Here is a 15,245-nt window from a genome sequence, read left to right on the forward strand (position 1 = left end):
TTACTTGTAGGTTATTTCACTATCATTTCATTTCAGGTTTATTGTTGCTTAATATAATTGTTATTTTCAACTATTCTTTTTTACTTGTTTCAGGGATTTCAAATCATTTTATATAGTAGACAATGGAAGTCCGAACTAGTGAAATTCATCACGAAACATTGTCAATCACCTTCAAACAAAAATTCATGTGCACTAGCTCAACATTCTATTGAAACAGGACACAAAATTGAATTTGATCAAGCAAAAGTTTTATATTCAGAAAAAAATATGTCAAAAAGGCTTTTTCACGAAATGATCTTAATCAACAAAAACCCTAATATGAATAAAAAACATTGAAAATCTGAGTATAATTTACAATCATTTACTAGACATAGATAAATCCCGGTAATATTCTCAATTTAAAATAGTAACGCGTTGAATAAAATTAATTCAATGAGCATTTATGAAATAGAAATCTTTCAATGATAATGTCACTCTTATTATTACAGAGTAAGCTTTGAACATAATATTACTAATTTCAGATATATGAAAATTATGATATTATTATCATCAATGCGCCAATTTTGTAAAAATTTTTCATCAATATTCAATTTTCAACTGTAAAACTCAGATTACTTGTAAGTGTCTGATCTACCTCGTAATTACATCGATGCATTCTTGGATTTCTTTTTCCAATATTCGAGCGTAACTGTAATTGCCTTGATCTTTTTTATCCGGCCTGACAATTACATCATTTGATCCTTATTAGTATGTGTTTATGGATATGAATTTTTTTTTGACGGTTTAATTTTTCATCATTTATTTTCAATTAGCTGGAAGGAAATTATCTGTTACAATAAGAAATGCATTCACCAAACAAAATACATTATCCTAAAAAGGTAGCCTAAGAAGTATTGATTACATACAATGAAAATAGAATTTTTTTAGAAAATGAGCAAATACAAAATATTACAAAAGTCTTCCTTTACATTCCAAAGAAGCACAATGACAATATAAAACACGTCCAGGTACACTGCCAATGTCATAGTTATAGTTCCACGTCAGTTCTGTTCCAGCCCTGATAAACTGAGATGAAAAAAATGACACCCAAGGGAATCGTGGATCATGAGTGTCTACAAACACATTTTGAACAAACACGTTTGGAGAACAAGAGTGCTGAAAATTGAAATGCAAAAATATCAAGTTATTCTATAAATATTGAAATCAATTAAAATACAGATGTTTTCAAGACAAATTCATATGACTTGTGGTTCAACCTACTACTAAGGGTAGATGTTGTTTTTTGTATTTAAAAGGGATATCAATGGGCATTGAATCATATTTCTATTGATAGACAAAAATTTATCATTAATTGACCAACAGATTCAGAAAAATGCATTTGAAAATTACCGAAGTGATTAGAACTGGTCTGCACGGTGGGTAATTGTTTTCGGATTATTATTTTAACTAAAAGTATTGTATTGAGTCTTCTAGTTGAAAAGAAAATTGTTCTACCTGAAATTTCAAGAGGGTTTTCCAAAAGTGAATAGAATATAATATTCATTAGAAGACTTATTTTAATGGAGATGCACAAGCACTGCAGAAAAGCATTGGACCGCTGAAGTTTGCTGAATATTTACTGACAATAGTATATTTAGTGTCAGTTACAGCAGGGGATTATTAACAAAAGTAAATTACGTGTAGCACAGAATGGAACACAAATTAATACACAGGATAAATAAGATATAACCAATGAAAAAGAAATAAGTAGAAATATAAGCAGAAGCTTCCAAAAGCTGAATTTTATATTCAATCCTTACTGAAGATGATGACAAGTTCTATGTATTTGAATACTGAATAAAGATCAAAGTCCAAAATAAGATGTTTAATCTGACTTTTAAGACAATGAATTGAGCTATAAGATAGAAGATTGTGGAGGTAAAAATTCAATGAGATCTTTTTACAATAGAGAGCCTGTAACTAAGGAGTTCTTATATGACCCGATGTATTGTATTGGTGAACTTGAAATTGATTATGGTTTTACAAAAATTCTAAAACCTCAATTTAAACTTTGTCATTCAGTTCTATTTGTCATTGAACTAGTTTTAGCAAATCAAATCAATAACATACCTGTGATTTACATCACAATTTGGATTCCTTTCAAAATCATGTCAGTTTTTCCTCTGCAATTTATTCCTTTAACAAAGTCATCACTGAACAACCCAAAAAGTACAAATGAAGTACTTATTTAGCATACTTTCTAAACAATGATTAATTTACGAATCTATTTTGAAGAAATGGAAGAAAAGAAGGCTGTCTGTGCAATTCCATCTATAAGAATTGAAAATCTTCCATTGAATGATAGCAAATGAACTATCATTGAAATTTCAATAACATTACTTGTGTATATAATTTTTCCTTTTGATTTCTACTAAGGATGGCTTGTAATATATAATTAGAATTATAACCTGAAAACCATTAACTACTGAATATGTTTTCTTTCAGCAAATAGTGGTCAAAAATAAACTGTTTGATGAGATTGAAAAACAGTGGAAAACCCTAAAAAAGTTTCACTTGATCCCCTTCTCGTTAGAGATTCTACCCCGCGTAGAGGGGAGAACCAGGAGTACTGAAAATATTTCCCAAAATTTTCAAAATAATGGGCTGTAATACAAATATGGATGTGTTTTTTTCATTTTTGCATACACTTTTCTGGAAGAAAGATATTATGGGTGGAAAATTGTTCAACTGTCAACCTGTATATATTTGACAAAATATTTATGTTTTCATTGAATATTACATTAGCAGATACTACAGTTTAATATTCCCTTCAATTATTACTGTGCGATTAGGAAAACTTACATTGAGAAAACGTCCAATATTCCCTGCATTTTTGGCATCCATCACATAGACACATTCATCTTCACCAAAAAGATCTCTAACAGATGGATAAGTAGGAGTTTTTTCATCTAAACCACTTGCTTTTGGATTGAAACTCAGTACTTCCCGTCCCTCTAAAATAAATTCAATCGATAATTTTTTGAACAAAATATGTTTGAGCTACAAACCATCTTCTTCATCGCTTATGGTAACAGTCTCAATGTTATCTCCAAGTTTTTCTAGGGCAGCTTTGAGGTCAATCTTCTGCTCTGAAAATTCTTTCTTGATTTTAATTTCAGGTTCAGGTTTATTTTCAGTCGGGGTGATGGGTATCTTTAATTCATCGTCATTGTTTCTCTTGCGTAATCTTGTCCTAAAAAAATGTCTCAAAATTTCAGTGATTCAGAAATATATTGCGGGTATACTCCATAAATCATCTAATCTAAAACCTACTTCACAGGGTTCTCGGTCAAAAAGTATTTTGATAACTTTTTTGGCACAAAAAGCCTCATTTAGCTCATTACCAAACTCGCAAAAGAATATATCAAATTGGAGTATATGATCAAGGTGCCCCGAAAGAAAATTGAATTATTTTTGCATGCTGTAAAAGTAAAACAAACTTACTTTACTATGTGTGTATAAAATGTGCACGAGTTTTTTACCGAAGTTGTCTTCGAATGTGTAAACTTAAATTGTCTGTGGTTTGTGTGATTACCTTTCAAGATGGCCGCAAGTGAAGAAGTATCTATCTTTAAATGCTGTAAAAATAAGCCATTCAGTCACTATATATTTGCACAAAATGTAATAGTGTTTTCCACAAAAGCTGCCTACCAAGGTACAGAAAGTTGAAGAGGTTATTGGGAAATAAGATAATATGTTGTTCTGAATAAACCTTTGATGAATCTAACCAGGATACAGAACACAGTGTTTTAGAGAAAACAATCCTTGATTTAGGTGAGGACAATGAAATGAAAAATAAGCATATTAAGGAATTAAAGAAACAACATGAAATATTTGTTGAAGAGGTCATGAGAAATGAAACCGAAATGAATAATTTACTTCAACAGCAGGAAAATATAATAGCAGAACTAAAAATGCAAATTGAGAAAGTAAAAAACAAACCAACAAAAAATGTAGACACTCAAACAGATAGCCAGGTAAAAACAGTAAATAAAGGAATTTCTACTGACTCCTCCCTATGGGAATTCAGTGGCGTAGCCAAAACAAAAACAATGTATTTCGATACTTCGGTTTCTAATGAAAATGTAAAGAGAGATCGTAGAAGTGAAATGACAAAGGAGAAGAGCAAACAAATACGAATTTCGGAGGCAGTAAATAAGTATTAAGTATTTAATTAATTTAAAGAAGAGAATCCTGTTTATTGCTGGGAATCTTGGACGAGACATGGCAGATTTCTTCAGAAGACAATTAAATGACAAGTACATAATAAAGACATTTCTGAAGCCTAACTGTACAGAAAGTGAACTTATAACAACCGCAATAAATAATAGCAAGGATTTCACAAAAACTGACGTTGTTATTATCTGGCCAAACAACACATACAAATTTCCAGTGAGACATGTCTCTCGAACATTAAGTTATACAAATTTCCTAATTATTACACAGCCCTACAGACTTGAGGCGGAAGATATTATTAATGACAGGATATACAGAAATAACCTAGCTCTTCTAAAGGAATCTCTTAATATTAACCTAAAATCAACTATAGTGAAGGGTAATAATTTGCTAAAAAAAAAGGAACTATCAGCGAAACGGTAAAAATATTAAAAGAATTGGAAAGTGGCATGTCTGTAAATTGATATCAGGTCTTCTTGAACAAAAAGATATCTCAACAAGGGAAATGAACAGTAATTCTATAAACCAGGTACCTGAATCATCAGATAGGGAATTCCAAGAATATAGGCAGATCTCACTTGCTACAGAATTAAAAGACATCGAAACCAGGAAATTTAATACTGAAGATTATTTTTTATATCATCTCCGGGCCCAAGAATACCATCCATAGACGAAGTTCCAAGAATCACATCAAACATATTAGTCAACATATACACTTCAATAACATTACCTCATAAAAACAGAAACTTTGTCAATTTATCCACTTCAAAGGTTTTTACTTTGATTCATCAAAATGTACAAGGGCTCAGTAACAAATTGTTAGATTTTGAAATTTTCTTAGAAGACAATAATTGCGACATATTTTGTGTATCAGAACACTGGGCCAGAGACAATAGTATATCATCTCTAAAAATAGAGGGTTTCCAGATTGCAAACTCTTTTTGTAGGGAAAAATCAGTACATGGAGGGGTAGCTATATATGTCAGAAATAATATAAATTTTGACACAGTAAAAACTAAGTCTGTCAAAATGGATTTAGAGGTGACAACAATCAGATGTTGTCACTTGGCAAAGGCATGTTAAATAGCTTAGTAATAACAGTTTACAGAAGCCCAAGCGGGAAATTTGACATTTTTATCAAAAATTTTGAGGAACTGCTCCGAAATTTAATTGTAAAATTCAATAACTATAAGGTAATATTATGTGGAGATTTTAATATCAATTTTCTCAATGAATCGAAAAACCTCAACTCATTAACAGATCTGCTAACTTCTTATAATATCATACCAACTATTAATACCCCAACAAGAGGAAATAATTGCCTAGATAACATCTGCACAAACATTTACTATGAATTATATAAGAGTACAGTAGTAGATAATTATTTTAGTGATCATCAAAATGTTAACTGATCTATATTGATACCAACTCACATGAAGTTACAGAAACAAATCCTCTACAGCAATTTAGAGACCTTAATAATAAATTTAATATTGAACACTTTATCTCATTTTTGAGGCAGGAAGATTGGAATGATATGTATATGTATGGGGGTAATGCAAACGAAAAATTTGAGATCTTTTTTTTGAACTTTCAAATATTACTTCGACATTGCTTTTCCTCTAAAAAAAAGTAGAAGAAAAACAGGCATCATATAAAAGAAAACCATGGTTAACAAAAGGTTTACTCATTTCTGGAGAGAAATTAAAATATCTGTATACGCTAACCTTAAACGGAAATGAGGATACCAAAGAATATTATAAAAAATATAAAAAGTTATATAAACATCTATTAAATGTATCAAAAAAGCAATATAATAATGACATCATTGCAAACGCAAAAAATAAATATAAAACAGCCTGGACTAATATAGGATCAGGCAAAAAATCAAAAAGGAGGCTAGAACCAATTCACTTAACTATTGATAACAATATTGTACAGGCACCCCAGAATGTAGCAAATATTTTAATACCATACCCACACTACTGGCTAGCAATGTTAAAGAATCATCAGAAGAACCCACACTTAGATACTTCAATCGTTCTACTTTTTCATTTAAACCAACAACAGAACCAGAAATAAATGATATAATCAAAAACCAAAAAGCCTCTCAATCTACTGGTAATGATGAAATAAGTCCCAATCTTTTAAAAAAATGTTCGTCATTTATTGCAGGCATACTAACTTTTGCCATCAACTGCTAGTTGGAAAAAGGTATTTACCCAGATAGCTTAAAAATTGGAAAAATAAAACCTATACATAAAAATGGAAATAAAACCCAAGTTGAAAATTACAGGCCCATCACTGTCCCCAGTGCTTTTGCAAAGGTTTATGAAAAATGGGTGTCAAATTCAGTCGTTGCATTCTTTGATCTTCATAAACTATTCAATGAAAATCAATTTGGTTTTAGAAAGGGACGTTCAACAACAGAAGCTATAATAAAACTACTAAAAGAGCTATATAATAGTCTAGATATGGGAAATCGAACTCTGGGTATTTTTTTAGATCTAAGTAAGGCATTTGATCTTGTAGACCACAGAATTCTACTAGACAAATTGGAAAAGTATGGTTTTAGGGGAAACTCACGTAGATGGTTTGAAAGTTATCTCCAAAATCGAACACAATACGTTGATATAGATCAGTATCAATCTAAACGTTTAAAGTATACTATTGGAGTACCACAAGGCTCTATTTTTGGACCTCTACTTTATATAATTTGTGTCAATGACTTTGAAGACATTTTGTAATGTATGCGGATGACACTACACTACTGGTTAGTGGAAAGAATGTTACATCCGCAGTAGACCTGGCTCACAGGGAAATTTTAAAAGCCCAGGATTGGTTTTCTAGTAATAAATTAATCTGCAATGATAAAAAATCATCCTTCCTAAGATTTAGTTATGCCCCAAATGGTCATGATCACAGTTCACTGTTAAAATCACAGCACGGTTTAATGAAACAGGTGAATTCAATAAATTTTCTAGGACTCACTCTCACTGAAAATTGTAAATGGAATCAACATATTAATGAAATATGTAAAAAAATAAAACTATGTGTTACTGTATCTATCAGCTCAGTAAAATTATAGATAAGTCGGTGGTACTCATGTACTATCATGCCCAATTACACTCAACAATCTCATATAGTATAGTAGCTTGGGGCCTATCACGTGAGGCACAAAGGGTATTTATTTTACAGAAGAGAGCTGTCAGAAACATTCAGAGTGTAAATAGACGTACTAGCTGCAGAGATCTATTCAAAGTTTTAAGAATATTAACTCTCCCATGCATTTATATGTACCAGCTGTTGATTTTTGTAAAATCGGATCAGCGACCTTTTACCTTCTTTAACAAAAATAATTACGGCACAAGAAATTCAACATTGTTAGAAATACCAAATCATAGACTGGCTAGATCAGAATCAAGTCCAATTTTCATGGGTATCAGGCTATTTAACAAATTGCCGAATCATGTTAGAAAAATGTCACTAAGAAAATTCAAACAGTTCCTAAAAAACTTTCTGATTGATAAAGCCTACTACTCCATTGAAGAGTTTATAAATCACTTATCAATATAACTGAAGAATTGAGATTGTCATCTAGGGATGTTAATATATTATAATTTTACCTAGTTATAAATTTTAATATATAATTTTACATAACTGTTCATATCCTATATATACATTTTTTTTCTAAGTTTATTTATATCATATTACACTGACTTGTTCTATATCATTGAGTTATCATCCAGAAGAACCAATAAAATATTATTATTATATTATTATTATAATGACAAAAATCTCGACCAATATGCTTATAACGTAGATGTACAGATCATAAATGAACTGAAAAAGAAAGGTTCTCAAAAGGATGACTTCATAAAGAGACTCCAGCGAGAACATAAGTTGTATCTTGACCTATAAGGGTGGAGAACAAATTCTTAAATCAAATGAATGAAAAAGATAAAAACATTACAGAACTACAAGCCACCATAAAAACTTGATAAAGAAAGGAATTAACTGACATGGAGAATAATAATAAACAGAATGTTTAAATGACTAAAGCTGAAACTCAACTCTTGAATTATCAATATTGTCAATATGCATAATTGCCTTGACGAATCTGATATGAATGAAAACATTAACTCTGTAAATATTAATTGTAAAGGAAAAGGAATAATTAGAAAGGCTAAAAATATACAGATGTTATGAAGCATCAAATTAAAAAAATAGGAAACCGCTAAATAAACAAATTCAAGTATAAGATCCAATAAAGAAAAGGTGCTTCAAATACTCATAAAGATGATGGAAAAAATCTCAACGATTATAAAGAAGAAGAACAAGCAGATAAAGCTCTTTACAGATCAGATTTGAATGAAATTGATGAAATCACACAACCTGAAGAAAGTCAAGAAGAGATTACGTATATATTAGTATTCTACAGCAGTTAACATAAAATTGTCATATATGGGAACCAGTATGCAACTGGATTTTCTAAAGTACTGAAGAAGGGTTAAATCTTCACAACTTCGTGATAAATGAAAAAATTCAATCAAACAAATAACTTTCTGATATAACCCATGACTTATTTCGAGATATAGTAGAATATAGAAATTAGCCCTGGAAACCATGAATTCAATTATTGCAGCAGATTGTAATATTATTCGCATTTGTAGATTAATCAATTCATTCAGAAAATTTTATAGAAACTGTTCAATAAGATGTTTTCTAGAAAAAAAAAATATGCAAATTTGAGGTGCTCAACAATATTGAAAGAACTATAAAAAGCATATCTGCTACAAATCATATAGTTTTGAAAATTCTAAGTATCTTCTATGACTGGTTCTCCTAAAGCAGTACTTGATAAAAAGGATGAGTTTTTTCTTGGCTAAAGAATACTAGATGAGATGATGAGTAATTTTTCCAACTTGTTACCTTCTGTCATCAAAATATCCAGTGTATCAGTAATTAAACACTCATTCCAGATAACAGACTTATAAGTGACAACTATTGTGATTTTCTGTTTTTTACCAGTCAATGGTAAGTGAGGACGGCTACTGAAGAGTATGAATTGAAAGATAACTCCTTAAGTAGAGCTTTATGTAAAGGTTTCGAAGGCCGTGGAAAACTTGCTATCTATAAGAATGATACATTTTCTAATGCTGTGATCTAATATAATCTTAGCGAGTCCTCTGGAAACTATATGATAGTGTTGTAGTATAAAAATTATATGATTGGTTATTTATAGACCTTCTGGTGGGTAATTTTGGATGTTTTTTGTGTCTTTTAAATGATATGTTAGTAAAAGTATGTTCTAAAAGTAAAAATGTAATTCTTGGAGGGGACTTCAATGTCAATGTTATTAGTCATAGTGTTCATTTCACTTCATTAGGGGATCTTCCATCAACTTAGAAGACTTCTTTCACACATGTCAAAAATAAATCTGCATCATGTATTGACAATTGTTTTGTTATGACAAGCAAAACCTTATAGTGTAATAGTATCTGATCTCTCGGTCTCTGATCATGACTCTAAATCCTTGATAATCAAAGGATGGCAATCAAAAGTAAATTACGAAATAAAACTAAGGTATGGTCGTGACTTTACCGAAAAAAAAATGCAATCAACTTCAGCAACCTGGGAAAAAAGTTTATGTTCATGCATACTCCAATTTAGCTTACGAGGCTTTCACCTGACATTGTTTTGCATTATTTTGAGCTTTACTTCTTTAAGTGAGAAGGGCAATATACAATATAAAGAAATAAGTAACTATGTCATCAGGGAATATCGAGTGGAACTGAAAAATGCATGGAAAAACTACTATGACAGTTGATAAGTATTTCAGATAATAAATGGAAAACAATGTGAAAAATAATAAATGAGTTACAGAAAAAAACTGATCATGGAATTGTTATACTCGATGATGGAATTGTTATACATGACAATGAACTTCGTATTCCAGATAAAGAACTGGCAAACTGTTTAACATTAATTTCACAAAGCCCACTGTTGACCGAATGATACTAGTTTCAGAATTTTTTAAGAGAAATGTTCCACTACAAGCGTGGTCCTTTTTTATGTCCCCGATGACAGAGCATGACTCAATTGGGCTTAATATCTTGTTTGAAGAACTCCTCGTTTTGTGATATTGATGTCTCCAATAAAATATTGAAAATATGTGGTGGCGAACTGTGTAATGTATCAGTATTCCTAGTAATAATAATAATAATGGTCTTTATTGGGTGAAATAGTATATAACAACCAGAAGGCGAAGTTCAAAATTGCAGTGTAGACAGCTCTTGAATTGAATGGAGTATATTTTTAGGAGTGACTAATTTTTTGGGGAAGAAAGTTTTTGGCTTTCTACTACTCCATCTTGATATAAAAAAATTGGGGAATCTTCCAAAGAAAGGAAGAAAGCAATCAATTTCAAAAGAAGTAACTATATACATAGTGTGCCTCACTTCTCATGGAAACACCCCCGTATCTTCCGCAATATTCGAGGTAGAAAGATGAAACTCTCTGGACTGATGGAAATGCTCAAAATGCACCTATCATCTGAATCGGGTTGGCCAAAGTGATATACACTGTCCGCCATTCGCGATGGAACACCCCATTTTTACGGTAAAACATATTAGGGGGCAAAATAGGCTCAAAATTCCTTCAGATTCGTGATCAGAACTACCAACTTACTACGATTACACTTTTTTCCTGAAAAAAATTAGGTCCTGAAAAATCCGAATTTGTCTCACTTCTTATGTAAACACCCCCGTATCTTCCGTAATATTCGAGGTGGAACGATGAAACTCTCAGGACTGATGGAAATGCTCAAAATGCACCTACCACCTGAATGGGGTTGGCCAAAGTGATATACACTGTCCGCCACTCGCGATGGAACACCCCATTTTTACGGTAAAACATATTAGGAGGCAAAATAGGCTCAAAATTTCTTCAGATTCGTGATCAGGACTACCAACTTACTACGATTACACGTTTTTCCTGAAAAAAATTCAGTCCTGAAAAATCCGAATTTGTTTCACTTCTCAAGGAAACACCCTCGTATCTTCCGTAATAATTGAAGTAGATTTTTTTGTTGTTTTGACATCAAAACATGAATGAAATTGTTTAAGAGAAACTCGATTTTTGTTTTCACATAAATAATTTATTTTTTATTTTGTTGCCAGGAAAGTTATTCCTTCTTGTTGCGGTAATGGACAGCAAAGTGCTGGTTCAGAAAATAGTAAATTTGACTTTATTTTTAAACTCAAAAAATAAATTAAGTCAAAAATCGGGAAAGACTTCCACCTACCTGATGAAACCGTTCGGAGCGTCTTCGTCAGCTTCTGGAAGGCTTTCAAACTTGCAAAACGTAAATAATAAGCGGGTAATAATAATAAGCGGGTATTCACGAACGAAAAACAACTTCGTCCCTTACGGTGGTCAATTCAAGACTAACTTCTCTGCTCCATCTCGCGCATGTGTAGAATCGTGGAAGTCATTTCATCAGCGCGAAATATTTGAATACAAGAACAATTGAAAAATAAAAAAAAAAAACAAAAGAAATTTGCTTCGACCATAATATTATCAAGGTTTTAACATTTAAGGACATACACAATAAAGAGAACTGTAACATTCTCCCCACTTTTGTTGAATTATATTCAACAAACTAAGAAGTGGTAAGGGGACACAACTTGTTAACAGGTCTCCTATAAATACCACTATTGGTTTTGACTGTCGCTACTCGAGATACTCCATCCAAGCCAGGATACAGATTTAAAACTCTAGCGGTACGCCACTGTAAGGGCGGCATATCATCTTGCTTTACTAAAACTAAATCACCCACCCTCAATGGAGAATCAGGAGAAGTCCATTTATTTTTTTGTTGTAGAGTACTTAAATATTCCTGGTGCCATCTGGCCCAGAAATCAGCATGCATTCTCTGCAACAATTGCCATCGAGATAGACAATTTAATTTCAAATGTTTCAAATCATAATCTGGAAGACAAGTTAGGGGTTCTTTCGTTAAGAAATGCCCCGGAGTTAAAACTGATAGATCGTTGGGGTCCGTACTTAGCGGGTAAAGTGGTCGAGAGTTCAATAACGCTTCAATTTGAATTACTAATGTATGTAACTCTTCAAAGGTGAGGATTTGAGAACCAATTACTCTCGCAAGATGAGTTTTAAAAGACTTAACTCCTGCTTCAACTAAGCCCGAAAAATGACTACCAGTTGGAGGATGAAAAGACCAGATAATTTTCTCACTTTCAGTAACGTTTTTCATTATTTCCAAAATATATTTATTTGCTCCAACGAAATTCCGTCCGCAATCGCTAAATACATGAGAACAACGTCCACGTCTCGCCATGAATCGGCGCAAACCCGCCAAAAAAGCTTCCGTTGTCATATCCGATATCATTTCTAAGTGTATAGCTTTCGTAGCAAAGCAAATGAAAACACAAATATAATATTTGAAAGTTCTAGCTCCGCGGATTCTGATTAATGTAATATTGAACGGGCCACAAAAATCGACAGCGATAACCGAAAACGGTTTTACTTGTGACACTCGAGTTGCGGGAAGATCCCCCATAGGGGGTTGTAAACATCTAGGTTTGAGACGCCAACGTTGAAAGCATTTACTCAAAACCTTCGAAATCGTGCGACGCGGTGACAAAATCCAAAAATTTTGTAATAGAAGAAAGTGTAAAGTTTGCAATCCAGGATGTAAATTCATTTTATGCGTATGTTCAATAATTAAATCAGTTAGTCTACTCGAACTTGGTAAAAGCAATGGGTGCTTTTTATCATAATTCAAAAGAGAGTTATTCAATCTGCCACCAACCCTTAAAGATCCGTGTTCATCAATGAACGCGCTGAGTTTTCTCATATATTTAGGCAGTGGTTTATTAGTTTTCAGTTGTGAAATTTCATTTGCAAATACTGATGATTGAGTGAAATTTACTAGAACAACAAGGACTTCCTGTAATTCGACTTCACTAAAACTATGTCCAACTACTTTCTTTAGCGGGTTTTTCAAATTGTAAATAAACCTTTTAGCATATGCTAAAATTCGTTTGATTTTATCTAATGAAGAAAATCTATTTAAAATTTCTTCCAAAAAATTTGCTTCAGTAAAAGCTATCAGAGTTGATTTACGTTCTTCCTGATCATCTATACATATTTTGAATTTTTGTAAAGGCCACTCAGATTCTGGCTTACATAACCATGGTGGACCAGTCCACCACAGCGGATGATCAACTAGGTCTTTAGGAAGCAAACTACGAGATGCACAGTCTGCGGGATTATCCTCGGAGGTCACATGACGCCAACAGTTAGGAGAAATATTTTCTTGAATCATAGAAATGCGGTTTGCTACAAAAGTTTTATATTTGTTAGGATCAGACTTCATCCAATGTAGAACGATTGATGAATCGGTCCAAGCGTAAACTTGGTCAAATTTAATTTTAGTTGAATAAGTTTCCAAAACGAAAGCAACTAATTTCGATAATAAATAAGCAGCGGATAGTTCAATTTTAGGTATTGACAGCGGTTTGGTTGGAGTGACTTTCGATTTTGCACTCAGAAGTGATACTGAAATGTTATCATTCTTAATAACTCTTACATATAAACAAGAGGCATATGCATTCTGTGAACCGTCACAAAATGCATGTAATTCACATCTCATAAAATTAACGAGCTGAATGAAACGAGGTATAGCAATTAGCGATAAATTCGGTAACTGAGTTTTGAACTGTACCCAATTATCAACAATAGATTGGGGGGTCGATCATCCCAATCTATACCTTGCATCCATAATTGTTTCATTATCAACTTAGCACACAAAGTTACCGGCGATAAAAAACCGAGAGGATCAAAAATTCTACCAATTTCTGATAGAATATTACGTTTACTTATCTTGGCCTCTACAGCATTGATAGTGTAAGAGAAAGTATCCAACGAAGGGGTCCATTTCAACCCTAAAACCTTTATCGTGGATTCCGTTTCTTTATCTAATAAATAACTCTCATTATATGAATAACCTTCAGGTAAGTTTTGTAGAAAAACTATATTATTACTTGACCATTTTTTCAAATGAAAACCACCTTTTCTGCACAATTCAATCAATTGTCTCTGAATTTCCAGTGCTTCATCTAAGGAGTTACAACCGCCAATAACGTCATCAACATAAATGCTATCGGATAATAAGATTCGGGACGCCAAAGGAAATCTCAAACTTTCGTCATTGGCTAACTGTGCCAAAGTGCGAAGAGCAAGCCAAGGACTGCTTACAACTCCGAAAGTAACAGTACATAGTCGATATTCTATTAAAGGTTCTTGGGGAGTAAATCTCCAAAATAATCTCTGAAAATCTCTATTAGCGGGATTAATCAAAATTCTAAGGTACATGCGACTGATGTCCGATGTAAAAGCAATGGCGTGTAAACGAAAATTCAAAAGTATGGCTGAAATATTTTTTTGTAATTTAGGCCCTTTCATTAATACATCGTTTAGAGAAAAATTATTTGAACACTTGGTGCTCGCATCAAAAACAACTCTGACCTTTGATGTAGAACTGTCTGGCTTGAATACACAAGTATGTGGAATATAATATGAGGGAAAAGCATTTAATTCGGAATCTGGAATTTTTTCCATATAACCTGATTCGATATACTCTGAAAAAATTTTACTATATTCAACACACAAGTCCGTTTCGCGATGTAAACGTTTTTCCAAACTAAAAAATCGTCTAAGAGCGATTTCCCGAGAATTTTCAAATTTTAAATTGGATGTTTCTTTGAAGGGAAGGGATACCATAAATCTACCAGTATCTGTGCGGATAGTAGTTTTCAAGAAAATGTCTTCACACATCTTGTCCTCTTCAGAAATTATTGGCTTATTAGGAATCTCCTCTAATTCCCAAAACTTCTTTATTGCGTTTTCTAATCGAGCCATTTCGACAATATTCAAAAACGAATTTACATTTTTTTGTTGAACTTCACCCACTTTCCCAAATAAAATCCAACCAAATGATGTAT

General features: G+C 32.4%; 1 protein-coding gene across 3 annotated transcripts in view; it reads right to left on the minus strand.

The window, feature by feature from the left end:
- Nucleotides 1-782: 782 nt before the first annotated feature.
- The window catches only part of LOC111513341 (histone-lysine N-methyltransferase eggless), a 126,373-nt gene continuing 111,910 nt past the window's right edge, over nt 783-15,245 (minus strand). For all 3 annotated transcript variants that reach the window (XM_074170525.1, XM_074170526.1, XM_074170524.1), the window contains 3 exons: nt 3,048-3,232; nt 2,842-2,993; nt 783-1,155 (listed from right to left, as the gene is read on the minus strand). In XM_074170525.1, the coding sequence (XP_074026626.1) occupies nt 949-1,155; nt 2,842-2,993; nt 3,048-3,232 (544 nt within the window). In that variant the 3' untranslated portion in view covers nt 783-948. The remainder of the gene's footprint in view (nt 1,156-2,841; nt 2,994-3,047; nt 3,233-15,245) is intronic.

The sequence above is a fragment of the Leptinotarsa decemlineata genome, unplaced genomic scaffold, assembly GCF_025532065.1.
Source record: "Leptinotarsa decemlineata unplaced genomic scaffold, Ldec_3_MD MMD2_P_RNA_scaffold_9, whole genome shotgun sequence".
Taxonomy (NCBI): Eukaryota; Metazoa; Arthropoda; class Insecta; order Coleoptera; family Chrysomelidae; genus Leptinotarsa; species Leptinotarsa decemlineata.